At 33.1% G+C, this 27,237-nt stretch overlaps 2 protein-coding genes across 2 annotated transcripts; one reads left to right on the forward strand and one right to left on the reverse strand.

The window, feature by feature from the left end:
• Positions 1-420: 420 nt before the first annotated feature.
• LOC134243880 (endoplasmic reticulum-Golgi intermediate compartment protein 2-like) lies at positions 421-6,343 on the reverse strand. The gene is made up of 11 exons (XM_062726107.1): positions 6,230-6,343; positions 4,795-4,981; positions 4,429-4,537; positions 4,120-4,166; positions 3,720-3,942; positions 3,265-3,360; positions 3,056-3,114; positions 2,788-2,886; positions 2,518-2,618; positions 2,073-2,235; positions 421-1,607 (listed from the first exon to the last, which is right to left on the reverse strand). Exons 2-11 carry the CDS (start codon positions 4,907-4,909, stop codon positions 1,429-1,431), a joined length of 1,191 nt encoding a protein of 396 aa, XP_062582091.1. The 5' UTR covers positions 4,910-4,981; positions 6,230-6,343; the 3' UTR covers positions 421-1,428.
• Positions 6,344-6,467: 124 nt separating this feature from the next.
• LOC134243879 (transmembrane protein 117-like) lies at positions 6,468-25,677 on the forward strand. The gene is made up of 8 exons (XM_062726106.1): positions 6,468-6,607; positions 7,287-7,313; positions 11,543-11,663; positions 12,760-13,527; positions 17,356-17,591; positions 18,196-18,453; positions 21,779-21,902; positions 22,709-25,677. The coding sequence occupies exons 3-8, from the start codon at positions 11,591-11,593 to the stop codon at positions 23,329-23,331; spliced, it is 2,082 nt and encodes a 693-aa protein (XP_062582090.1). The 5' UTR covers positions 6,468-6,607; positions 7,287-7,313; positions 11,543-11,590; the 3' UTR covers positions 23,332-25,677.
• Positions 25,678-27,237: the final 1,560 nt, after the last annotated feature.

A 27,237-nucleotide genomic window follows, 5' to 3' on the forward strand; every position in this document is an offset into this window, starting at 1 on the left:
AATTTTAAAGTATACTGGGTATATTGAGGGGGGGGGGGCTGAACTTTTGTGTAAATATAGGTAATATATATCCTGAAACCTCATTTATAATTTTGATATCAAATTATTATGATTTATCCAGAAATTATTCTCACACTATCCAGGTTAGCAATTAACACAATGACGTACATGTAAACGAGATTATTTTTCACTGAAAAGTTTAATGTGATTGGTCAAGAAATAAGTATTTCATGAAAGATGCGTAATATCTCCAAACCCCCAAAAGACATCACTTCAGTCAGTCCATAAAATGTTGAATGAAGATTGTCAGCAGTCCCAATTGCACAACTACATTTAGGAGCCCTGACTGTTAAGGATGCACCATACCTAGCAATCATCAATATATACATCCTCAACATCAAAACAGTGACAATCAAGAAGTTTCTTTTTGATGTTATTTAATAAGAATCTGTGAACAATCAATTCTTTTTTACCTCGATGCATACATATATTTCAAATTTATGATATAAATCTCCCAAAAATCAAATAAAATTTTCATGCCATGCATATATATACACCTTTATGATTACAGTATAATGAACGGATGGTATGTGTAATTGCAATCATACATGTATATAAATTCTCCAAATGCTCGGTATATACAAAATAAGCCATATACACTTAAAGCCTACAAAACCTAAATGGAATTAAATGCATTGTACGTGTAAAACATAAATACCTCAGTGTACCTACAACAACAATACTATCCAGCTTTGGTAGCAGACATACATACACAATGCTAAAAAAAATACTTTAATGTATCAAAAAAATTCAGCAGTTGACCTTCTATTTGCATCCTGATACATGACATATTTTTAAATTTTGTATTGGAACAGTTAGCAACTCATAAAAGTATGAAATGTGAACTAAAGAAAAGATAAAATAAATTTAATCAAAAAGAATTTTATGCTAAAACATGTAAATTCTCTGCAGCATTATAGGCAAACAGGATTTCTATTCCAATGGCACAAATAAATAATACTTGTATTTTATATGAAATAACTTTTTTCTGATTGAGCAAGAGCACAAAATGAAAAAAAAAACATATACATTGTAATATACAAGAATGAACAAAATCCCAACATTTGCATCATAAAATCATAAACACAATGTTAACCTATGTTATTTGTAGCAAATTTTATATCATATTATAATTATCCTCAATGGTTGGATTTTTGGGAAAAAAAAATTAATTGTTAATTAATAACATAACCATGAAATGAATGCAGATATTCTCTTATAATTCCAAAAAAAAAAATCATTTCGATGCATTAACATATAAATACACAAGAAATGTACATGTTCATGCATATAAAAATGCACAAAAATCTTTAGTTTACAATAAAGGGACACCATCCTTGATCAGATCTAGTTGTGGTCCACCTGGTGTCAGCTGGTTGGGGAGGAGAATAAATTGACGTTAGGTAAACTGCTGGACGTGTTTTCTGTGAGTGATATCGGTGCTGTACCTGTGCTGTCAGTTATGATGTCTTTAGTTTTATATTTTCCAAGTTTGTATTTACAACACACCACCTCCACAAAGAATTCTGTCCAGTTGTGTATCATTCCTGTGACAAAATGAGCAATGAGATTGAGAATCCATAGGCATTCAGTTACTTATCATGAATTTGACAACATATGACCAACTTAGTCCCACCTAAATATGGAATTCTCAACCTAAGTAACAACAAGTTTAAAAACAAACATATGCTAATGTTTGAAATTCATGCTTATCACACTTTCCCAAATCTGATCCCCCCAAAAATTAATTGTAATAAATTAAAATTTCTTTGAGGCACCATTTTTGCTATACTGCTTCATAAAATCATTCATGGTGCATACACCTCAGGGTTGCCCCTAAGAATTTAAATAGCAGGGGACATGTAAAGAGTAGGAGGGTGACTGGGGTTCCTCTCCTAACAGGGGAGTGAGGAGGAATACCAAAGTAACGGGGGAATTACACCATTATAGGCAGAGAAATTCCCTGGCCCCCAGGTCTTGGGGACAACCCTGCACCTACATGTATAACTCACCTGAGACAGCAAAAATTCCTCCCACAATGCCACACAGCCGAATTAGGAACTGAGTAAAAGGTCTATGTGTTTCTTTGACACGAATTTTCAGTGCATTAAGGTCATATTTCACAAATATTCCTGGCACGCCATGACTCCCTTTATTGTGATTAATTGTTCTGTTCTAAAAACAAAAAGTCAATAATCTGTATCAAATTAGCCATTGCAAAAACATTAATTCTTTTATTTTGGACTCCCTGAAAAATTTGCATGCACAGAAGGGATATTTACCATTATATTAGTGTTTGATTGTTACAATGGTATTTGTTTCATAAAAATATAACATGAAGAAGTTAGCATGTCAACCTCAACTCAACAGAACAGACTTTTTTTAATTGTGGTATATATTTTGAAGAAACCGTCAGACAAGTCATGTCATTCTATAACTCTGAGTTATCTCCCTTACCCGCTGCGTGACGGAGAACTGGAATGTGTCAATGTTTCCCGCTGCGTAGGTCCTGACCTCAGTTGGTACGATCTTTATGTAGTAGTTAAAAACATGGAAATCTACAATATACCAAAACACATTTATTTGTCCTTTATTTTGTTTTTTTTTGTCAAAAAATTTTAAACCACAGTTTTACAAAATAGTGGATGTATTGCCAAACTGTGGTAAGGCGGACCGTTTTCTTTGTCGTTTATTCTAAGGTATGAGTAATACAATAATTCAACTTACTGTCTGATGTTACTTGTTCCTCTCCATCCAGGGGATTTATGATGCCTTTTACAGAATCACCAAAGGAAAAGTGGTCAATCCGATGAGAAAAGTTATAGTCTGTAATAAATAAACTTCTGTAATTACTAAACTTGTGATATTCACAAGCAATTAATAGATTCTAAATTAATAAAAAGACTGAAAAATGCCAAGAAATTAAAAATTCAATTGAAAAACTGAGTTTATAGTCCTATTGTAGGTACAAGGTATTAGTGTTCTTAATTTATACCTTTTTCATGAACCATCATTGAAATATGAGCATGACCTCTTGGAAAAACTGGAACTGACCTAAATAATAGACAAATAAATTATGTAAGTACATGTACCAGAAATTATCTTACTATTGCAGTCAAATTTGTTTGAATAATCTTTTAGATGAAAGTATGTAATCAAAGTACCGGTACTAAAAATACATGTAAAAAATGTAAAATGACCTACTTTCCTGCTGTGATGTGAAAATTTCCAGCCACTTTATTGACCTCCAGTGACCCGTAGACTCGGCAGGCGTCAGGGTCGCCCTCAGCTGGAGTCTCTCTGAAAATTACGAAGAAAATAAAACCTATGTACCAGACAGACCTGTACCTACAGTACATTAAAGAAAGGAAATTCTTGAAAAAGGTGTACTCTGAGTTGAAAATATATTGTTTAATGATAACTGTTGTGGTTGAGTCAGGCCAACCATAACACAACGATAAGAGAGGGAAACTGACCAGTATTCTACACATTGACTAAAGTGTGTATCAAATTTTTGCAAAAATCACAAAATTTGATCTCAATAAAAATTATTAACACAGGTTAACAGCAGTCTATTGCATCTTTCTGAATGACTATTAACCTAACCATCATTCTTTTCTCTACAGCTAACAGTAATTATCCCACATATAACAAAGAACCTTTTGGGCATCCCTGTTTTATATGTCGCGATCAATCCCCTTGACATCCACATGACATCCTGGAGAGCATGATACTCCGATCTCAGAAACTCGCTGATCTCCTGGACAGTCTCATGGTAATGTCTCTGGTTTGGACTGAGTTCAAAATAAGCATCCTCGTATTTCAGCTCTCCAAAGCCATGTGTGTCCTGGCCCGTTACATCCAGGACATCTGCTCCTATTGCTGTAAATAGACAAAAACCTTTAGTAATCATGAAGTTGAAGAAGCTTTAGAAACATGGTGTGGGAAACATTTACTTTACCATTATATTTCATTGTAACTGACCATTACATTTTATTGTAACTTACCATTACAATCAATTAATATTGTGACCTACAATTACATTTCATTGTAACTTACCACTACATCTCATTGCAACTGTCATGTCAATGTTGAGCTTCAGTTTTCTGAAAGCATACAGGGGGAAAAATCAATCCAAATGAATTTTATTTATTTTTTCAGTAAATGTCAGTAAATCTACACTAAAGTCAGCTTGTACTTATCTATTTCTTTTTATCACTTTGCTATGTTAAATCACATTTCAATGATTTTTTAAAACTAAACAGTCTTCACTTTGACATTTTAAAATCTACTACACAAATAATTACTTGATTACAAGCATTTTAATATAATTTTAACACTCCTCTTATCTAAAACATCGGACCTTACCCATCAAGACCCGTGTCAACCTCATATTCAAATTTGAGATCTGTTGTTGAGTAGTATATTATCTCTGACACAACCAAAATAAATATAACCACAAATACAGCAACTGATACTGAAATGGAAAAAAAACATAAATGAATTACTTTGCAAGACCAACAAAGAAAATTTAGATAGTCGAATATTAGAAATCAATAATTTAGATTCAATAAGGATTAAATGTCAGTTTTCAACTTTTGGAGTAAAATATTGAATGGTTTACATAAGCATCAAAGCCAACATAACACCTTTTTTAAAAAAAAAATCAGGCACTAAACTAACTGAAAATGGGATGAATACTATAAGTTAGACTGGGACATTAATGACACTAACTTCCCCCTCCTGAAGCAGTCTTCTCCTGGCAGTCATCCAGAACCTTAGGGAAGGCATCGAGTTCTGTCACCACTTTAATGGCCTGCTTCTTACTTGCAACATTCAGTCGCCTCATCTTAATATGATCTTTGCTCCAAGACTATTATAGTTTGCAAGACTATTATAGTTTGAAACATGTCATCGTGTTCTGAAATGATAATTTCTTAATTATGATTTTTTTTAATGCTTAATAGCTGTAGCAGTGATTGGAAAGTTAAATGAGTCATTACATTTTAATATACCTGTATTTGACATCTCTTTTATATGGAAATATGTATTCAGTTGGAAGTGAAATTCTTTTAGGAGATTCATTACTTGAAATTAAGATTATATCTAACTCAATACCAATAACATTTTTGTCATATAACATGTGTAACAGGGAAGGATATCATGTATTTGAGACCCTTGCATCACTAATCAGGTGTTCTACCAACTGAGCTACCCTAACGGATATCCACGGCCCAAACCATTACACATGTAAGAGACTAGATAGAATGTTCTATCGTTAAAATGATATTGTCCTACGGACCCGGTTTAACGATAGAATTCGTTCCGTGTATTCGTAATGTAGCAGAAAGAAACACGGGCGATAACTCGCATAGTACATTTACTAGGAACAATCTAGAGAGTTCCGAATGTAGTAATTTGAATCGAGAGAAAAACGTTGAGAAAATTAATTGGATTTTCGTATTTATATGGATTATTTTATGGGATAAAAGGCATAAGCAATCTCAAAAAGGTTTGTTTTGATTATTTTGGTAGTTATTCCCAGTGCAAATCATTTTATATTCTTCAAAATCGTTTCGGAGCAGATCCGCTCCGATTTGCTACATTGCAAGTATATGGGACGTATTCTAACTGTGGTGAGGGCCTGTACCGAGACACAGATAGATTATTCTAACTAGTAAGAGACCAGCAAAGGAACTTATTGGCCCATAATTTTCATCCATGACATTCTGAATCAAAATTATTGCTTTAAAAAAATGTATTTCTGTATGTTTGCATTTCATGTGTGTTTTCCCAGTCTGTCTACAGGAGCTCATATTGTATTTATATTATAAACTGATTAAGGGGTACAGAGGTAGTCAAACTTAAAGATGACATGACGAGCTCATATGTCTTTCTATATTCAAAATGAAGGCTTCTCACTTAAAGATTACGTAATCTTACTGTGGAAGTAAGCAATTACAGTGAAACCAAGCTATGGCCTACGGTAGCGGGAAAGAAACTTGAATTTCCTCGGAATGTAGGATGCATGTCATATAATTTTTTAAAGCTCGTGTTGTATTTTATGAAGAATATTAATTTACAAATATTTGTATCCATTTTCTTGAACAGACATGCTTCTCTTATTGTTTTTGAATGACTACTTTATGGATTTATTACACCAACATACTTGCTGCAGCATCTGAGTTCCCGAACAGGAAGTTGTCATTTATGAGCGGAAGTACACGTTTTATATTGTAGTGTGTTCATTTCTCTTACCATAGTCGACGATTGTCCTTCAAAAATAAATAATACGAGGAGATAAAAAAATACAGAATAGGTTTAGACATAATAACAGTATTATATCAATTTCTTTATTTTCCAAATTTAAGAATGATAGGCCTAGTTGCTTATTTTCCAGTTTGTACGTGTTTTACCCCACCCCGTATTTGTTTACAACTTTGGGCATGGCCCGTCAAATCTGACAAGGATGGAATGAGGCGTGGGCCATAACTAGTTGACTTGATGTATGTCTGATTATCCTGTAGTCATGTCGGGGAAGGGAAAGGTTTGTTTTAACTGATTAAAATTGTATGACAAACATTGATTTTGGAGAATTTATGAAAATGAGAATTTTTAACATTTATCATGTTTATTTTAAAGATATAAATCCCTTAGTAACATAATATGAATTCAGAAAATATCATGATTGAAATGACATTTAGATCCGTTCATATTATTAGATAGATAGGTCATTGATGCAAGTAATCACTTCACTGGTAACAATGAGAAATAAATATTTCTAAAGTAAACATGCTAAATCTAAAATGTGCTACTTAGTATCTTGTTATGATAATTCTTGGTAATAATAATTAAGTACAATGTAGTTTCATCTACTGGTAACTTTTGCAATTTCTTATACTAATTTAACAAATCTAACTAAGAATGATCAGCAGTAAAAGACGATATATGTCAGTTTTATAGCAGGATTTAAATGTCGATGCATGTTGAAATATTCACGTTCCCAATTCATGCAGTTATACAGTGTTATTGGTTTCTCTAAGAGTTAACGTTACAAACAGATACAATAAATGACAAACAGTTTTAAATTTTAAGGATTCAAATAAGTTTTGGATTCAATTTCAACATTTCAGTTATAAAATGTCCATTTATATGTACAGTATATTGTTTATCAAGAAGGAGGGAATATTTCATATGGCATTTATTTCTTATACTCTTATATTAAGGTTGCACAGAAATTTCTGAAGTGTTAGGTAAGAGAATTACAAGCAACCTTTTTTGTAGCATGCTGTAGTCACAGGCAGTGTTATTTTACTCATCTATTATGAAATTATTTATACACACATGTATTGCATGGTGAATTTTGCAGGTGTTCATTAAAAATCCTTGTATGTTTGATTCACTGTAAATTCTACATTTAATAGATCAACGTCTTACTTATCTTATGCTGAGTATCCTGTATGATTCTTTCTGTTCCAATTATGAAAAAAGGATCAGCAGACTTTCAGAAATATTTTGTACTAGTGATTTATTTGAAAGTTATTATAAGCCATCCACTTTGGCACAAGACAATTATCTGTATGCTATTACTTTTCTGAATGCATTTCTTAAGTCTAAAACTATTATACAGTATGCTTTTCCCACATATACTTTAATATATTTCTATTGTTTACTTTAATACATGTGTTACACTAGAGTGTTTATCAATTAAAACTCTCAAATTCACGTCTGAAAAGTAGATATTGTTGCTATTAGCTGTTATCTGTGGATCTTCACTAGATTTATAGATGTTCATGAAATAAGATGACTCAATGCACATTTTAGAAAGATTTCTTAGGCTATGGGTTAGAGTATGGTACATAAATGAAACTGATTTAAAATAAGATGCAGTTTATTCCCTGAATGTTCACTCTTCTACCCAGACATGCCTCAAATTACTAGCAGAACTGTACACATTAGACAATATGTTAGATATTATATTCTTGTCTACCAACTGAAAATGTACAATAAAAGATTAACATTCTTGCATGAAAACTTCAATTTGTTGCATGAGATTTAAATTCAACTAGAATAGCATTGTTCATGTTGTTTTCTTCTGTATTTTTCCTGCATTTTGTAAAAAGATCAGGTACTTATACCATTTATACTGTAGTGGTAATGGCGTCAGACCTGCCAAGTGACCCGCATTCGGTGGGTCACACCCGCAAAATTGACCTCTCACCCCCCATTTATAATGACCCGCGGCGTGTCATTGTTTTCACCCGCAAAATCGATCATCCCAATTTTTTGACCCAATATTGATTTAGCATGTTTGTCTCAACAAGAAAGATCTGAAAATTCATCCTAAAATTTCCGATTTGTGTTCTATAAATCAGGATATGAACATCTTGTTTATTCAATGCACACAGATTGTATCTTTGTTTGCCGAGGTGTTAAAAAAAACTGTTAACTAGGGCTAATTGTAACGGGAACCGTTACAGATGTTCCCCAAACGCTCCCCAACTCCCTTTTGGTGCCATACTCCCTTTAAGCTTCATTAAAAATGACAAACTCTATGCATTTTACACTTTAACAACGTTTCCCTGAAGTATACCGAGTATATTCAAATTTTAGCATTTGCACGCGTACACATGTAAATGCATGTTCGTAATGACCAAATTCTCTTGTCTACACTATCTATATACATTAATATAATAAAATAATAAAGAATTTAATCCAAAAGTATTAAAAAAATACGCTTCATCAAGTGTATTTTTGATTTTACCCATCTCACGTGCATGCATGTGCATGATGACCTTACCTTTTTGTAGGAATCCACTATGTCTATCTATGTTCTAAATCCCATCCTGTTTGGTTGAAAATCAAAGGAGTTATACCCATTTAAAGTTTAAGCCAATCAGATTGCAGCGCACGTGCATGCGCGTGTTTTCATGATACCTGCTATATATTTTATTGTAGTATATCCTAATGCATGACTATGTTTAAAATTTCAAAGCATTTCGTCAAAAAACAAAAGAGATATTGAAATCTTTGTTTCAGCCAATCAGAGGGAAGCGCACGTGCATGCACGTGAGTTCGTGCTAATTTGACCATGTCATATTATCTAGACTATTAATATATCCTTATAGAATGAGTTTCAAAGCATTTCAATAAAAAATGTAAAAGTTATGGCTATAATAAGTATATCAGTCATTTCATTCATTTCACGCGCACGCACGTGCATGCGTATGCGCGCAAAATGACCTTCGTTGTGCACACCTACACTTGACACCTATTAACCCTAAAAAGGTTTTAACTTAGTTGGGTGAACAGTTTCTGAGAACACTCGCGGACAAAAAAGTACCGGAGAACAAAGAAGAAAAAAAGAATAATAACTAGAAAAGATACTCGTTGCGCGCAACGAGAGGTCTTCCGTCCGATTCTGAAAGAAAAACGTAAAATCGAAATGAAAAAAGTGTTAAAAAAAATTCGGACATACGGGGGATGGAACCCGGGTCGCAAGCGTGAAAATCCAATGCGCTAACCATTACGCCATTGGGGACCACCGCTTCAAATTTTTAAATGCGAATATCTCGAGGTTGGTATTTTCGATTCTAAATCAAATCACATATTTATCATTCTCAAATAAGTCTCTATTAATGTTATTAATATCAATGAAAAATATCAAAAAACAAAAAAGTTCAAAAAATTGCCCTTTTTCAATCACTTCCTGTGACGACCGGAAGTGGCGACGACACACGAAATGTTCTTATCACACATCTACGAACCAACCTCTATCATATCTGAAAGTTTGAGAATCCTACCTTTTATAGTTTCTGAGAACATTCACGGAATAGATTTTTAGTGGAAAAAATGAAAATTTGCAATAATTCCTGACCGGAAGTGAATTTTACCAAATTCTTTTAATATTTCAAAATGGCATGGCAGAACACATAACTCCTGAAAATTTGGCTGAAATTCATTGAGTAGTTTTCGAGAAAACGCGATTTGAAAAGGTAAAAAAAATAAAAATGAAAAATAATAATAATAATAATAAGAAACAGTAGAATCACTATAAGGTCTTCCGTTGGAGACGGAAGACCTTAATAATAATAATAAGAAACCGAGTAAAAACAATATGTTCCCAAACTCCGTTTGGGGAACATAATTAGCCACAGGAAATCACTTCACGCTTGATCGCAGACTTACACAGCTGTACAGGTAATATGCCTGGAGCATTTAGGGGATTAATTACGTAACCATTTGAATGGGTATATGCATGGTGAACCACATAGATTTAGAGGTTAATTAAATATCATTTTATTAAAAACAGATATTAATTAAATACAATGATATGATAAACATTGGGATCGTTTTTTAAAAACGAAAGTAAAAAAACGAAACTACAAAGCATAACTGATACATGTAACAGCTGATTTTATCAGCTCTCGTATATTGAAATTATTGTTAAGTGTAGTGGTTAAAAGAAAATGATATTAATTTAAGATAAAGCAAAAGAGTCTAAAGTGAAGTATATTGAATTTCTCTCCCCCCTCCCAAAATGTAGTATTAATTGTACGTTGTGTTTCTTTGTTAAATGGCTATGACAAGGGAATACCCACTTGTCAGTCACATCATGACTCTAATGATTTTAAGTTTTTGTTTGGGGTGTTAGGTATCCTTCATAATTTATTTTGTAGTATTTGATTCATTTAATTTTTTTTGTGTGTGTTTTAAAATTAATAATAGGAAATTAGATGGCACATATTTCTTATATACCACCACCCCATGCAATTTTTCAATATTAATCTTTCAATGTAATATGTCTAATTACAATTTTCTGATTGTGTAATATGTTGAAAATTAATGTAGAATCTAACAATGTTTCCCAGAAACTTTTTAAATTTTTAAAACTTTGCAAAAATTCTATTGAACTAAAAGTATCTGAATCTAACTATCAATCTGAAAGTGTTCTTATACAAGCAATTGTAAGTAACCTGTCCTAAGTAAAAATCAAGTCTGCAATAAAATATAACATATACATGCATGTGTTTGACTGTTTGCATTGATGCCTAAAAATTGGGAGCATTTTGTTACTCAAACCTCAACAAAAATGTCGCCGCGCGCTATGACCCAAAAATGTCGCCGCGCGCTATGACCCAACATTTCAATTCTGAATGTTGGGTCATGACCCCCCACAGCATCAATTTTGGTTGGCAGGTCTGATGGCGTATTAGTATCTCTAATCCCCTAGCTCTCCTTCCAACTGTGTTATTTCATTACTTTGCTCATTCATTGAATTGATTTGAAACCTTGATGAACATGATGAAAAGGAGGATAATATTTCTAGCAGATCAATCTACTGAATTCATCTGAAATATAAAAAAAATTAACAGACATTTCTATAAACATGCTCAATAATGATCATAAAGTCAGGTGGTTAATTCCTTCAAGAAAATTCTTAAGAGAAATCAAACAGATGATATGTGTTTATTTTGTTCAGAATCAAAACCCACCAAAAGCCAAATCCAAAAGGATTCAAGTCTTGGCAATGGAGGAGGACATGGACAAAGGGAGTGTTAATAGCCAAGATCATCTCATAGAGAAGCAGGGAAACAGTACTGGTAAGTACAGGCTTATGGGGTTGGGGTGGGTGGTGGGCAGGGGTGGTAGTGTAAAACATCTCGTAGAGAGACAGAAAAAAAATGCAGGTAGGTGGGGGGGATCTCATAGACAGGCAGGAAAACACTTCTTGTAAGCACAGGGGTGAGGGTGTAACAATATTGCAGAATGAATTGAAAGAGGGGCAAGCAAAAAAGATATACAGCTATGCACACAAGGGGGAGGGTCAACAGTGAAGGCCATCTCAAATACTGCTAATAAGATCTTACAGGAAGTTTGGGAGGGGTAACAAAGTGGAGCTTATCTTAATGTATACAGAAATGGAAACAGCTGGTATGTTTTTTTATCAATAGATTTTGCAGAACTTAAAGGTTACAATACTTTTTATAGGAAGAGCAATACTGGGAGGAAATGTATCAGTTAGCCATTGATCCTTCATGGATAAAAACTGACAAATTTTACTAAATGCCTTAAATATATTGTAAGCAGTCATAAATACAGTCCTTTATACATGTATGCTTTAAACAGGATTTGAGTCGTGTTCTTAAATATGCATAAATTAAAAGATGCTATTAGAAAAAAAAATATTTTAAGTTAATTACCATATTAGATATACTGAAACATATATTTCAGTCAAAAATTTGGTGCATATTTCATTGTAGATGGATATCCTTTTAAACTTCACAAAAATATTATGGTAATCGCTAAGATAGAAGATTATTTTTTAAAGAACTAATTTTAGTACATTCACTATCAGCAGGATCTAATTTTTTTTAAACCACCACTGAACTTGGTGCTTATATTTTAATTATCCATGATTGTTTGCCTCCAGCTATATATTTACATACTATGTTTTAGTGAAAGATTCCAGTTGAAGTTTGGGTTTTGGTGATAATACAAACTGGTGTTGTTTTTTTTTAAGTGTATTCCCTTAAAAGTATATTCACAAATGTTTAGATTGAGTGGATTTTTAAAATACAATGAAAGTGTATGCTTTCAGAAAGCACTTCTGTAATCTTATAATATCTGCTTCTTTTCATCTATATATATATATATATAACAAGGTAATGTGACAATGGTTTTAATTTATCTTTACAGGAAATAAGGAAGCAAGTGACCAAGAACCAGTTAACAACAAGCCAGATGTAGACATGTCAAGTAAAGAAACCTCAGAGAACAAAACAGAGAGAAGCAGTCCTGATAAACCAAAACAGGAACCCTCAAAAGACGAAATCGTCCCAGCAAATTCAGAAGATTCACAAACAGACTCAAATCAGAATGACACAGAACAACAGGGTAAAAGTCAAAATGGAAGACTGGCTGGTATGAAAACAAAAGTATTGGCAGCCTTCACCTCAAATAAATCAAAGGACAGGCTAGAGGAAGGAAGTGATGTCACAGGAAAGGAATCGGAAGTGAGGTTCAAATTAGACAATAAGAAGCTCTCTCTACAAGAGAAAGACTTCCAGAAGAGGGTCCATGACGTGGAGGAGGGGATCTTCTCGGTGACCAAAGAGGACCTGGAGAGGACGAAGAAGAGGAGCGAAGATAAGGATGAGGTGGACTCAGCCTCCGTTTGGTCCTACTTCATGCCTAAGAAGAATTTCCAGTACCACTTTCAGCATCCTTACTTCAGGCTCTTCATAGCCTACTTTGTGACTTTCTGTAATTTTCTGATTTATGCTGAGGATCCAGTGGCCCATTCTATGAAGGAATGCACCATTCCATTGGTGGGGAACGACTTTGCTTTTGTGGGTACTAGGTACGCTCCCAATGCTTGGAGTCTTCTCAAGGTTTTCCTGTGGCTGTCTGCGATTTTGATTGGAATTGTGATCGGGAAATTGGTAGTGCATGGATTATTTTTCAGTGGGTATCTTTTTCTTTAATTTTTTTTTTTCAACATTAATCTTTATTTAATTGATAAATTTTAAAATGACTCGTACATTTTGCTAATACCTTGGATACTGGAAATAATGTAAATATTGAGTATGTACATGTATTAATACATGCTAGCTCTTAATACTCAATATATTTACTTTAACTGACAGTGCCCTTGGCTAATATGGAACAGAATCAATTCAATTAATCAGATTTTATTGAGTCATCTGAGTCTTTCTGATGACTTTTTGCCAACTTTTTTTTGTTTGTGTTATATATATCTGTAAACATTTTTTTTTTACCCCAAATGGTATTTTAACCAGCTTAAAGGAACATTAATTGGGGATGGGTAAAAATTAGACAATTTCATAGTTCTAGACTTTCTCTGAACCTGTAAATTACCACCAAAAAAAATTAAAAGAAAAAAAATTAGCTATTTTTTTACTCCCAGCAGGATATTTTAAAGAGATCTTGTTTAAGATACTCAGATGAATGTCAAGGTCAATTAGCCCTTTGTACAAATGTTTTTACAAATATTGTATAGTGGGTAATATAAATTTTAATTTCAATGACAATTTTTAAAATTATTTTGAAATGTTGGAAGTAAACTACCATCAAATGCATATACATCTGTAACTAACAAAATTCTACTATATGGACCTATATTCATCCAGTGCATGTTTACATTTTGTCATGCTGTTGTTTGAACATTCAAGTTTTGTGTGCAGAAAGATTGACTCCCATATTTCAGATCTGGTTAATTTTGGTCTGACCAAACCTCAGCAAAATGATTCAAAGTATAGGAATGCCAACCTAGCTTATTATTCTAAATCAAGGAGTTAATGCTTGAACATGTTAAATATGTTTCAGATGTTTTAAATCATAAACCTTCAGCCACCCCCTCCTCTTATATTGATGTTCTGCCCCAGGCATGACCTTAATATTATATATTATTTGATTCGAAGACAATTTGTTAAAGACTTTTAAAAAAAAACTTATTTAATTGTTATGCAGGTACATGAGTTCAGACCTTAGAAAATGCATGGTAAAAGCATCCCAATCCAGAAATAAAACAAAGCAAATTCAAAGAATTGTGGTTTCCCACTTTCAGTGTCTTTAGTAGATAGGATGCCAATTATTGTGTCAAATTTGAATTCCCTATCATATGTCATTCTAAAGAAATCACCAAAGTAAAACAAAAAAATGAAAAATTGTGTAAAATAATGAAATATGAAAGTCAAGGTCAAGCAATCAAAAATCATAGCGTGCTCAGAAACATCATGACACAGCTAGGTAATGCACATGTCAATTATGAAAGGCTTATCAAAAGTTATAAGGAAAGAAAAAAACATTTTTGAATTAGGTCAAACTTTAAGGTCACAGGGTCAAAATTAATAGTACATGTATATTTAGAAAGGCCTTGTCACAGGTAATATACAAGTGTAATTTGAAAGTCCTATCTTTTCTCTTTCAAATGTTATGATCTACTTAAATTAATGTTAAAATTTTTGAAAAGTAGGTCAGACTTCAAGGTTAAGGGTCACGGGGTCAAAAACCAAAGTGTATTTTGAAAGGTCTTGTCACAATTAATTTACATGTGAAATATGAAAGCACTAGTCTATCTCTTCTCATTCAAAAGTTATGACCAAGGTTAAAGGTTTTGTGAGAGACTGACAGACAGACTGATGAATGAGATTTAATGCCCCCCCCCCTTTTCACCAGATCCAGGAAAAAAAAATTATTATTTTGTGCAATGTGCATGCATGTTTGAAAATGAAATCAATATTTTAGTAATTTAGATGGAAGGAATGATTTTAACATTTAGTGTAAAATGAAGTTATTTGAAAGATGATGTTGTATATTGGTTTATTTGTTGTATTTAATATATGAAACTGTTCTTAGATTGTTGTATTTGATATGAAATAGAACCTTATCTCCCTGAATGAACTTAATGTTTGTTTGACTTGACTCATAGTCAAAATGAAAATTATTTTGGCATTTGTCAAACATGTTAAAGAAATGTAAGCTAGCTTGTCATGACTAACATGACTTAGATTAACATTTTAGCTCACCTGAGCTGAAAGCTCAAGTGAGCTTTTCTGATCACATTTTGTCTGTAGTCAGTCTGTCCGTCCATCTGTAAACTTTTCACATTTTTGACTTCCTCTCAAGAACCACTGAGCCAATTTATCCAAACTTGCCACAAAGCATCCTTGGGTGAAGGGGATTCAAGTTTCTTCAAATGAAGGGTCAAGTCCTCTTCCAAGGGGAGATAATTATGAATTAATGTAAAATTAATGGTATCTTTTAAAAATCTTCTTCTCCAGAACCATTGGGCCAGGAAAGATGAAACTCATGTGGCTGCATTTTCAGATAGTGTACATTCAAGTTAATTCAAATCATAACCCCAGGGGTAGACAGGGTCACAATGGCTGCTCAAAGTTTTACATAGGAATATATAAGGAAAATCTTTAAAAATCTTCTTGTCCAGAACCATTGGGCCAAAAAGATGAAACTCATGTGGAAGCATCCCCAGGTAGTGTATATTCAAGTTTGTTCAAATCATGACCCCGGTGGGTAGGCAGAGTCACAATGGCTGATCAAAGTATTACATGGGAATATATAGGAAAAATCTTTAAAAATCTTCTTGTCCAGGCCCATTGGGCCAGGAAAGATGAAACTCATGTGGAAGCATCCTCAGGTAGTGTAGATTCAAGTTTGTTCAAATCATGCATGACCATGGGGGTTAAGGTGTGGCCACAATGAAGGATCAGAGGTTTTGTATATATAATGTACACAGAATATAGGAAAAAAATCTTCTCCAGAGCAGAAAAATTGTGTTTAGTCAAATTGACTTGTAAGCATCTGCAAGTAGTGAAAATTTAAATTTATTCAAATAATGTCTGGGAGGGGGGAGGGGAGGGGGTTCATGAGGGGTCACAATGGGAGATCAAGATATATACTGGAAAAATCTTTAAAAACTTTCTTTTCAAGTATGGTGAAATTATACATGTATGCTTTATTGATATATTGACATTCTCAAGTAATAGAAAATTCAAACCCCCCTCCCCCAACAAGTAAGCTTTTTAATATTAAGCTGATTTGTGTTTTTTAACTAGCCCATGTGCTCAGGTGAGCAATGTGGCCCATGGGCCTCTTGTTCAAATGGTAGATTCAATAGAAATATATATCTTGATGCCAATTTTATTAGCAGCTGTCTATGTTGTAAGGTAATTTAATGTTTTTTACTCTAAAGCAAAGGATCTGGACTTTTTGTTGAATTAATTAAGTTGGATATGATGACTAGACTGATTTATTTTCTTTATAGAAAAACACTTTATTTGAATGTGTAAAGCATGTTGCATGTTATAATTGAATTAATTGTCAATAAAATTATTTTTACGTTAACATCACGTGGAGACCAATTTAATTCAATTTTTTTTACTAGAAATTAAGTTTTAGATATTAGCTGTTTAAGAAAGGAAGGATGAAAACTCACTAATTCACTATGGCCATTTAAAATGAAAACACCTTGAACCTGATTTTATTGTACTTTTGTCATATTATTTTTGCTAATAACTTGCATGATAAATAAACCATCATGACCATTTAAAAAGAAGATTTTTTTAAAAAATCATAAAGTTCCAAGTGATTATTATTGGGCTGAATGAAATGTTTAAATTACATTCAAGTTTTTATATAACAATAGTTTATTCAATGCCCAAAGGAAATGATAATGTACATGAACAGATTTCATATCTGAAACTAACAATCTCCACTTTTACCCAGTACTATAATCTACCATGGCTATTGTAGACCGCCTCTGTCGCCTGAGGATGTTTGAGGACGACATGGGCTCCTTCATGGTCATGTTCCTGACGACACTGATCAGCGTCTTCATCTTCTCCTGGATCTACAACGCCTTCCTGATGATCGGAGGTAGCGACACGGAGGATTACAGAATCTCCGACCTTATGGGGGTCTCTAACTCCATCTTCATGAAGATGGCTGCCACTGGCACCTGGTGTGGTGACTTCTTTACCGCCTGGATGGTAATTACATCTCTGTAAAATCTGTATTATTATTATCATACTGGAAGTATAAACCACATATTTTTTCTAAATTCTACAATCAATATCTAAAATCTTCAGATTTCAGACCCATTCACTCCAAGATAATAAAATTCTAATGTTGGTAACCAAGTGCTATGAGTATATAGTACCATTGTTCATCTTAAGCGTAAACTGTGCGTTAAGGATGGATGATCCGTTTCTTTCCTAGAAAACATATTATAACAGTCATCTACTGATCTAGTCAGATATATCTATTGAAGTTACATGGAGAATAAGCATTACATTTCTGAATGGGTTAAATAAACTGGTATTAGAACTTTAACATTGCTAAGATTTAGTTTAAATTGGCAATATACCTACCGTAAATCTGGAAATTTTTACGTCGATTTTATTTTGCGAATTCGGGTCAAAATGCTGTTGATTAATTTTTACGTTTCAAAATTTTGCGAATGACCACTGCTTTGTTTACATTTTCTTATTGGTAATTTATATTTAAGAAAAATATTTTTGCGAATGCAATGAAGTCGCAAATTTGCTAAAAAAAATTTTACAGCAAAAATTTCCAGATTTACGGTATTTATAGGTGACAGACATGATGCTCCAGGAAAAATTGTACCCCAAATGGGCCGTAGGTGCACGCCGGTGGTGGAATACAGGTTACCGCCGCATCATCCTGTTCTGGACCATCACCACGCTGGCCTCCTTTATCGTGGTGCTGGTGATCGCCACAGACTACATACAGTGGGACAAACTGAACCGCGACTTTCTCCACAGTAATGAGGTGTCCAGGGCCATGCTTGCTTCTTTCATTCTTGTGATGGATATTTTCATTGTTCTACAGGTAGAGTAGCATTTTAATTATTGCATTTTTAAAAGTAAATAAAATACTGTAATTTATCTATTGTTAGCTCTTCTGAGCCAAAGGCTCAAAAAGCTAATGCTATGGCTCTTTGTGCGGTGTGCGTAAACTTTTTAGAGTATGGGCCATAACTCAAGAACCCCTTGGCCAATCATTACCAAATTTGTCACAGGGTATCCTTGGCCCAAGGGCTACCATTTATACTAAAATAAGGGTTGGGACCCTTAAACAAGGGGAGATAATCAGGAAAACAAAACCAAAAGTACTGGTTGCTAAAAAATCTTCTTCTCCATAACCACCAGGCAGATTTTCACCAAACTTACATACAAGGATCAGGATATGTCAAAGATTAAAATTTGCATGGGGAATTACCCTGGGGCAAAGGGCGTGGTCTCAAGGTCACTTCAAAGTTGACCTAAATTTACAAGTAATAAAAATGTGTATATTTTGCTTACTATAAGGACTAGGATCATCAAATCTTGTAAGTTGATGCATCTTACGACTTCACATCATGTTAACTAAAAAGTAGGTCATGGTGACCTACTTTTCAAATTTTGCGGGGATTTGTTTTCAAATTGATTTGAAGGCATATTTTGGACACTTTAAAGCCTATATTCATCAAACTTTGTCAGTTGATGCATCTTGGGTCCTCGAACAATGTCAACTTAAAATTAGGACATCGTGACCTACTTTTTGAACTTTATGACTTATCTTTTTAAAAACATTAAATCCCATTATTTCAGACACTGGGAGGTTTAGAATCATCAAATCTTGTACTTTGGTGCATCTTGGGACCTTAAAACATATTTATGAAAAAGTAGGTCACTGTGACCTACTTTTTGAATTTTGCCAACATTTGTTTTCAAATTGTTTAAAATGCATATTTTGATTACCTTCAGACCTACGATCATCAAACTTGGTCAGTAGATGCATCTTGGGTCTTTGAAAAATGTTGACCAAAATGTAGGTCACGATGACCTACTTTCAACATTTTATGGCTATATTTAAGTATCTTAGGTATTTATTGGCTTAGAATCATCAAACTTTGTGAGTCGATGCATATTTGGTTTTCGGAGAGTGATGACCAAAAAGTAGGTTATGGTGACCTACTTTTGACATTTTATGGCTTTATTTAAGTATCTCCGGTACTCATAGGCTTAGAATCATCAAACTTTGTGAGTTAATGCATCTTGGGTTTTGAGAGAGTGACAACAAAAAAGTAGGTCATGGTGACCTACTTTTGACATTTTGTGGCTATAATTAAGTATCTCGGGTACTTATTGACCTAAAATCATCAAACTTTGTCAGTTGATGTATCTTGGGTTTTTGGAGATTGTCGACCAAAAAGTAGGTCACAGTGACCTACTTTTGACATTTTATGGCTATATTTAAGTATCCACAGGCACTTATTGGCTAAGAATCATCAAACTTTATCAGTTGAGGCAACTTGGGTTTTCGGAGAATGTTGAATAAAAAGTAGGTCACGGTGACCTACTTTTGAATATCTCAGGTAAGTATTAGCTTAGAATCATCTAACTTTGTCAGTTTAGGCACCTTGGGTTTTTGGAGAACGTCGACCAAAAAATAGGTCACTGTGACCTACTTTTGACATTTTATGGCTATATTTAATTATGTGACATCTGGTACTTATTGGCTCGGAATCATCAAACTTTGTCAGTTGAGGCATCTTAGGGTTTCATTGAATGTCCAACAAGAAGTAGGTCACGGTGACCTACTTTTGAACATCTCAGGTACTTATTAGCTTAGAATCATCAAATTTTGTCAGTTTAGGCATCTTGGGTTTTTGGATAACGTCGACCAAAAAGTAGGTCACCGTGACCTACTTTTGACATTTGATGGCTATATTTAATTATCTCTGGTACTAATTGACTTAGAATCATCAAACTTTGTCAGTTGATGCATCTTGGGTTTTCAGAGAATGTTGACCAAAAAGTAGGTCATGGTGACCTACCTTTGAATATCTCAGGTACTTATTTAATCAGAATCATCAGTCTTTGTCAATTAATGTATCTTGAGTCCTCAGAAAATTTCAATCAAAAGGTAGGTCACTGTGACCTACTTAGGTATTTTATAATTATATTATAACATCTTCAGTCTTAACTGGCTAAATATTATCAAACTTTGTAAGTTGATCCATTTTGGGTCTTATGATACTAATAGAGTTGGAGGCTTCTAATAGAAGTGATAGATTGTACAATTTATCAGAAGAGCGATTCAAGGCCCTTGGGCCTCTTGTATATTTTGAAAGCAAATTTTTAACTGTGAAATGCATGTGTATCAGAAGTGAGATTTTTCACCGTGAAAATATCTATGGTAGTGCAAATCTTGACTGGTCTGCACCTCTTCTTTTTGGATAATTTAAGAGACAGAAGATTTTTAAGTTATCTGCCTTACAACAGATCCTTATCAATAAGTTTGAAGTATACTCTTATCAATTATACATATATATCTAAGTACTAAAACTATTCACCTAAAAAATGATAAATACATGTATTGGGTTGCTCAAAGTTCTCGATATTTTCACCCTATTTGATGCGTGCTACAGGAATGATGTAAGAAAGCCACTAAATTGATATATTTGATTATGTGTGCTAGACAGTATTGACATACCAGCATACCAATATGTCTGTAGCCAAAGGGACAAAAATTGGCTTATGTCAATCTGCATGCAGTCATCTTGCTTAAACTAGCAAAATTTCATTTCCATATAATCTTATGTACATGTAAGAGATACATACGCCACAGAATATGACTCTGGAGTAATACTGTATACATATTGGAAAAATCTGATGTAATTTGAGCTTCCAATAAATGGTATGCATGGAAGTTGGTGTAATATAATTTTGGTTTAATGAGAAAATTCCCAGGCATTTGGGATAGTAGCTTGATTTATTAAACATATTGTGGTTACAAATTTACACAGGGAAAAGTTGGTTCCAGTTAATAACTTATTCTGAGTGCATTAATTTGTTTGTTTTAACAACTATATGCATTAGTGCCTGTTTTGGCAGAGGATTTGCCAAAACAGTTTGAGTAAATTGGGATAAATTGAAATTTTATCTTTCATTCAAGAGAATTTTTTTTAATTTGGCAAAAATTAGAAAGAAATTTAAAGAATTATCGTGTTCTAAATAAAATGTTTTCTTTAAGCCAGGGTTTCATTTACACTAGTAGTACTAATAACATTTGATGGAGAGTTTGATTTTAAAATGCTTTCACAGGTTCCAGGTGGTCTGGAATTCTAAAAAGATAAATTAATTATTACATAATTCTCTCTCTGTTTCAGGACTGGGATTTCCCCCATTTTGTGAGTGCAATAGATATAAAACTTCCTGGTATTAATACTGCTCACATCAAATTCGACATTCCTAAATGTCTGAAAAGGGAGGTGTGGCAGGTCCATATCACAGGTAATAAAGCGTGGTCATATCACAGGACCTTTTACTTTACCAGTTAAAAGATATCATAGCATGATATTTTTATCCAACTTCATACACTAATATTTACATTTCCAATGTCTTTGTCCAAGATAAAATTACAAAGTGTAAAATACTTTATTTCTACATAAATTTATTGGTTCATTGATAGGCATGGTTAAAAAAAAAATTATGTGCGGGGCGGGAAAAAATAGAGACAGAGGTTGGGGCTTGTAGCATGTGGATTGGTGGAATCAAGAGACTGTAAATGTAAGGAATAACTGTCAGATTTTTTTGTTTCGTGATGATGATCAATCATATTGGCTTGCTTGATAATTTTATGCATAAATGCCTTTGGCGTTTAAGCAAATTATCACGCAAGCCAATCGATTGGTCACATCATGAAACCAAAAAATTAGACAGTTATTCCTTAAATACAATTTAGAAAGGGGTATCCAATTGTGTCATAATTTTCTGACCTTACCTTCTTTGTGACCTTGACCTTACTATTCTTCAAGAAGAAAGCAAGCTGTAGATTCTTTCTTGTTGCATTGAGATGCATCACATTGCATTAATTATGAACCTTGGACAGGCAACCCATGACCTATAGACATATTTCTAGTTGTATAAAAATATCTGTGACCTGTATGTACAATTTATTGAGAAATAAAAAAAATTACTGTAACAATTAATTAAAATATACATGTATTCTTTAATTGTTAAATTAAATTATTTTGAATTCTCCAAGAATAAAGATGAATGGACATGCATTAACAATCTGTGTTTTCATGCAATTGTAGGAAAGTGGTTTAACTATGGAATCCTATTTCTAGTCATGATCTTGGATCTGAACATGTGGAAGAACCAGATCTTTTATTATCCGTTTGACTATGGTCAGTACGTGGATTCTGATGGTAAGATCCACAGTGTGACAGACGAGTACAGCTTAAAGACCTTCAATGAGACCCAGCTGTCCTACAGTTATAGATCCGTAACCATTAACCCCAACACCAACGCCACCTACCTAGCTGGGGACACGGTGATGAATGCTCGCTATAATGGGTATCATATCGCAATCAAACTCATTGCTTTTATTCCTGCAGTTGCGGCATTTGTGACCTTCGGGGTCCTGTTGTGGAAGTTTGGTAGACGCGTGCCTCATGACAAAGATGTGTACGCGGGGAGATTAAAGAAACGTCGCCATGGTGGCGGTAAAGTTAAATTTAGAAAGTTCCGAGGACTTGCTGCCATGATGAGAGCATTCAAACTCAAACCAAAAGTGGACGATAATCGGCCAAGCTTGGTCTCCTACGAGCTGAAAAGTGAAAGTAATGCTGAAAATAATGCTGAAAGTAATACTGAAAATAATGCTGAAAGTAATGCTGAAAATAATGCTGAAAATTCCCAAGATACAGTTTCTTGATTAGGGAATTTTTTCAAATTAATTTTTCCTTAGAGTTATTTCTCTTTTAACAGTAATGTTTGTGTAAACATTCCTGAAATGTTCAAACACTGTATCCTGTTAGGTTTTGCGAATTTGATGTTGAACAGTCTATTGTGGAATCATTTTAATTCATTGGGATCAATGTTTTTGGGCAACCAAATTTTGACTGTTTCATGAAAGTTTGTGAGTAATTCAGATATTCAGATTAGTCAATGAACCCATACAATGACAAAGTTATGTTCATTAAGAATTGAATCCACGAGCAAGGATGACCCATGAAATCCATGAACATTGGTCCCCCATGAACAATGATGATTCCAAAGTTTTTTGCAAGATTATTTTTGTATTATTTGTTCAAATCCAGCTAATACTTGACCTCCCAAATACATTTACCAAGACAAGTATAGTACTTTTTTTTAGTCTTTTCTTTTTAGTACATTTCAAGTGCCGTTTTTATTGTGCATATCAGTTGTTACTTTTTATCATGTTATTGGCATTGAGCTTTATTTCTTTTCATTCTGTTTATATTTTCCAAGTTAAGACTCATTTAAGTGTTTTCTATCTCATCCTCCTCAAATTCTCATATTTTACTCATCTTGATCTTTCAATACGCATATCTATGTATAGAAATTTTTGACAATCTTTTCAGAATAGAATGATTATACCTCTCTGAATTAAGCTTTGTAAAAGAGTCTTTAAAAATTTGACAATAACAACAAATAGCTAAGTTAGTTAGAAATAAAAAATTCAGTAACCTCTGTATCTGAAAAAAAATGTAAAAAGCTTATACACATGTTGTGACCCTCAAACTCATGGGGTGTAGGGAAAAGAGATTTAATTTTTTTTTTGCATATCAATGTTTCAATTTCTTTATTACAAGTTATTTTTAACCATCTCTATATACATTTTCTTTTCAAATGCGTACAAGTTACATACATGTATATATCACTTGGAGTCAAAACTATACAACAGATGGAACAAACTTAACATAGAAAATGTAAAAACAAATCTTCATGAACAATACAGTTCTATATCATAAACTTGATATTACATGTAATCATCAAGAAACCACAGTGTTCAAATGTTAAAGTCATGTATCACAAGATTAAAGCTAACATTTAAGCTTGCATTCATCATACTATAAATATCACAATGAATGCTGACTTCTGTCAATTTTATTTTTATATGTACATTATTTTGAAGAACCCATAACCAAAATACGCAATCAATTTCTACCGTTCATTTTTATCATTTTTGTATTTTATTACTTTTGTTGTATACATTTTACATTTTACACTACTAGTCCTGATGTAGTTCTCTATTGGAGTAATTTATGAATAGGATTAACAGTAAAAAGTGAATTTGATTTATTAAAAATTGTTTTGTTTTTAAATCAACTCTGAATGTGTGTGTCAAACATTATAATTTCTCTACTGTTTTGAGCTGTCTGAATTTGAGTTAAAAACTTTCCAAAAATTACCGTATTTTCTTCAAAAATCAAAATAATTTAAAAAGGAGGAATATGTTGTATTTATGAAGGAAAAGAATTTAAATTGATCTGTAAAAAGATTATTTAAAACTAAAAAGCATGCAATGAAGATTTTTTATGTACATGACCATGATATTATATATTTACATGTATGTATATTTGTACATTATTTTTGTAAGGTTGTTATTTAAAAGAAAATAATTTGTTACTTTATGATTATTATTCTGTAATATGAACTATTCTTGTATAATGATATTATCCCCCCCCCCTCCCCCAGTAAAGTGTTAGGATATTTATCTGTTTGACTGCGGATCACAAAGTTCCGCAGCAGTCATATACTAGTACATTCCTCTGTCTGGGACATTACCATTTATGAAGAAGCAATTAAATTAAATTAGTCTGTGGGAAATCATAGACAATATAAACAAACTTTTGCCTGCCATTCTTTTAAAACAGGAATAGTTTTCCCACAACCATATACAGATAACTCTTCAAATATCAGTGCCATTTATCCAATCTTGTTGAATGCCTTCATGTCATATTGTTGAAAGTTGTTGTATTGTTATAACAGTGAATTTATTTGTTATTGTTTTCTGAATGTGTTATTGTTCAGACCATTTGACAACTAAATCAGTTCCTGTAGAATCTGATTTGGTTTATTTAACAATTTATATATTTACACTTGATGTATGTACCATCTAGGTTCATGTATTGCCAAGGTTAAAAATGTGTATTTTTAACTGAGCTCAAAATGTAGGTAAAGGAAGAGCTATTTCTTAACCCTCAAAGACTTTTACATAATCATTGAAAATATTTTTATAAATGCATTTTTTTTATTATATGTAGTATGTTCCAAAAAAGGCTGAAAGGTATTAGCATAGTGTGGATGCATACAATTGATACAAATATTTTCCTTTAGCTTATAATTATATAATTCAGCATTAACAAATATTTAAGAGTGCTATAACTTCATGGAACAGCCTTTACATTATTTAATATCTATTTTGTACAGTTATAAACTATTGTACATGTATTTAAAAATCAATATTGCAATTAATTTTTGCTAAAATGAGTTAAGCTATCAGTTATTGATTTATAGATGATATATTTTCATGAATGTTACAAACAACCCTCTCTTGTAATTTCTTGAACAATTTTCTGTCTGTGCCTTCTAGTTTTCAAGGCTAATCAATTTTACAGTTAATGTAATGTCTAAGTGGCAATAAATATTAAAAATTATCCTTCCTTGGCATTTCTTTTTAATTGTACGTGTATACAATACAATAGGCTCATGGGCCAAAGCACTCACCTGAGTAACTGTGGCTATGCATTCTGTTCTTCATCAACACATTTTTTATCCCACATATTTTCATTTAAAACTTGGATCACTGTTTACGACCCAATCTTACCCCAAGGGGTCAGGATTTGAACAAACTTCAATCTATGCTTCCTTATAAATATAAGTAATATAAATTTGCTGTTGTTGAGGAAAAGACTCTTTAAAGATTTTCTCATGCATTTCCATATTAAACTGTGAATGTCCATTGTAGCTCCCAGGGGTTGGGTTGTCATGATTGAACAAATTTGAATCTTTACTATCAGCTGTAGTTTCTTCCTTCTATTTGTCTAACCATGGCTTTACTGTTTCTGGGGAAAACACTATTTCTATGTACATTTAAAAGTACATAAGGATATATAATTATGACTAATAATGGCTTTGTTGTTCTTGAAAAGATTTATAAATTAAAGATTTTCCTTGTGTATTCCTCTGTAGAATTTTGAACCCATGGTGTGGTCCAAAGCTACTCCATGGAACATGATATTAACAAATGTTGAACCTATCGAATGGAAGAAAGCTCTCTTTTTAAGATTTTTTTTTTCTGACCCAGTACAAGGTTCTTATAAGTTTATGTTATACAGAGATTACGACAACTTCATTTAAAAACAGCAACTCGTTAATTTTATGATCACATAATGACATTGTTACATGTAACAAAATTAACCAATCATTTGGTCACATATTGGCTGACTTGTTTCATACACATTGTAAGACCTTTGTATTTCTAATACATGTATATTTGACTACAGAATGTTAATTAAATCTTCATAGTCAATAAACGGGGCCCACAGCGGATGTGAACACTCACCAGGGGGTGTTCACTCCTCTGGGCATCTGATTCAACCTCTGAATATTTCGAGGGTATTTTATGACATTTTTACAAGTTTGTATTGTTTGTAGATACCTAAGATCTATTAGTGTTCGTCATCTTCATCTTTGTCACATAAAGAAATCTAGTGATTTTACCAGTGATGCTTTTTCTTTGTACCACCGTGTTTTCCCGTCCCACTTACATAATTAACAGAATGCATTTCGAACACTTCTCGGTACCATGGTA

The sequence above is a fragment of the Saccostrea cucullata genome, unplaced genomic scaffold, assembly GCF_032062105.1.
Source record: "Saccostrea cucullata isolate Sc308-1 unplaced genomic scaffold, CSIRO_AGI_Scuc_v1 ctg784, whole genome shotgun sequence".
Lineage (NCBI taxonomy): Eukaryota > Metazoa > Mollusca > Bivalvia > Ostreida > Ostreidae > Saccostrea > Saccostrea cuccullata.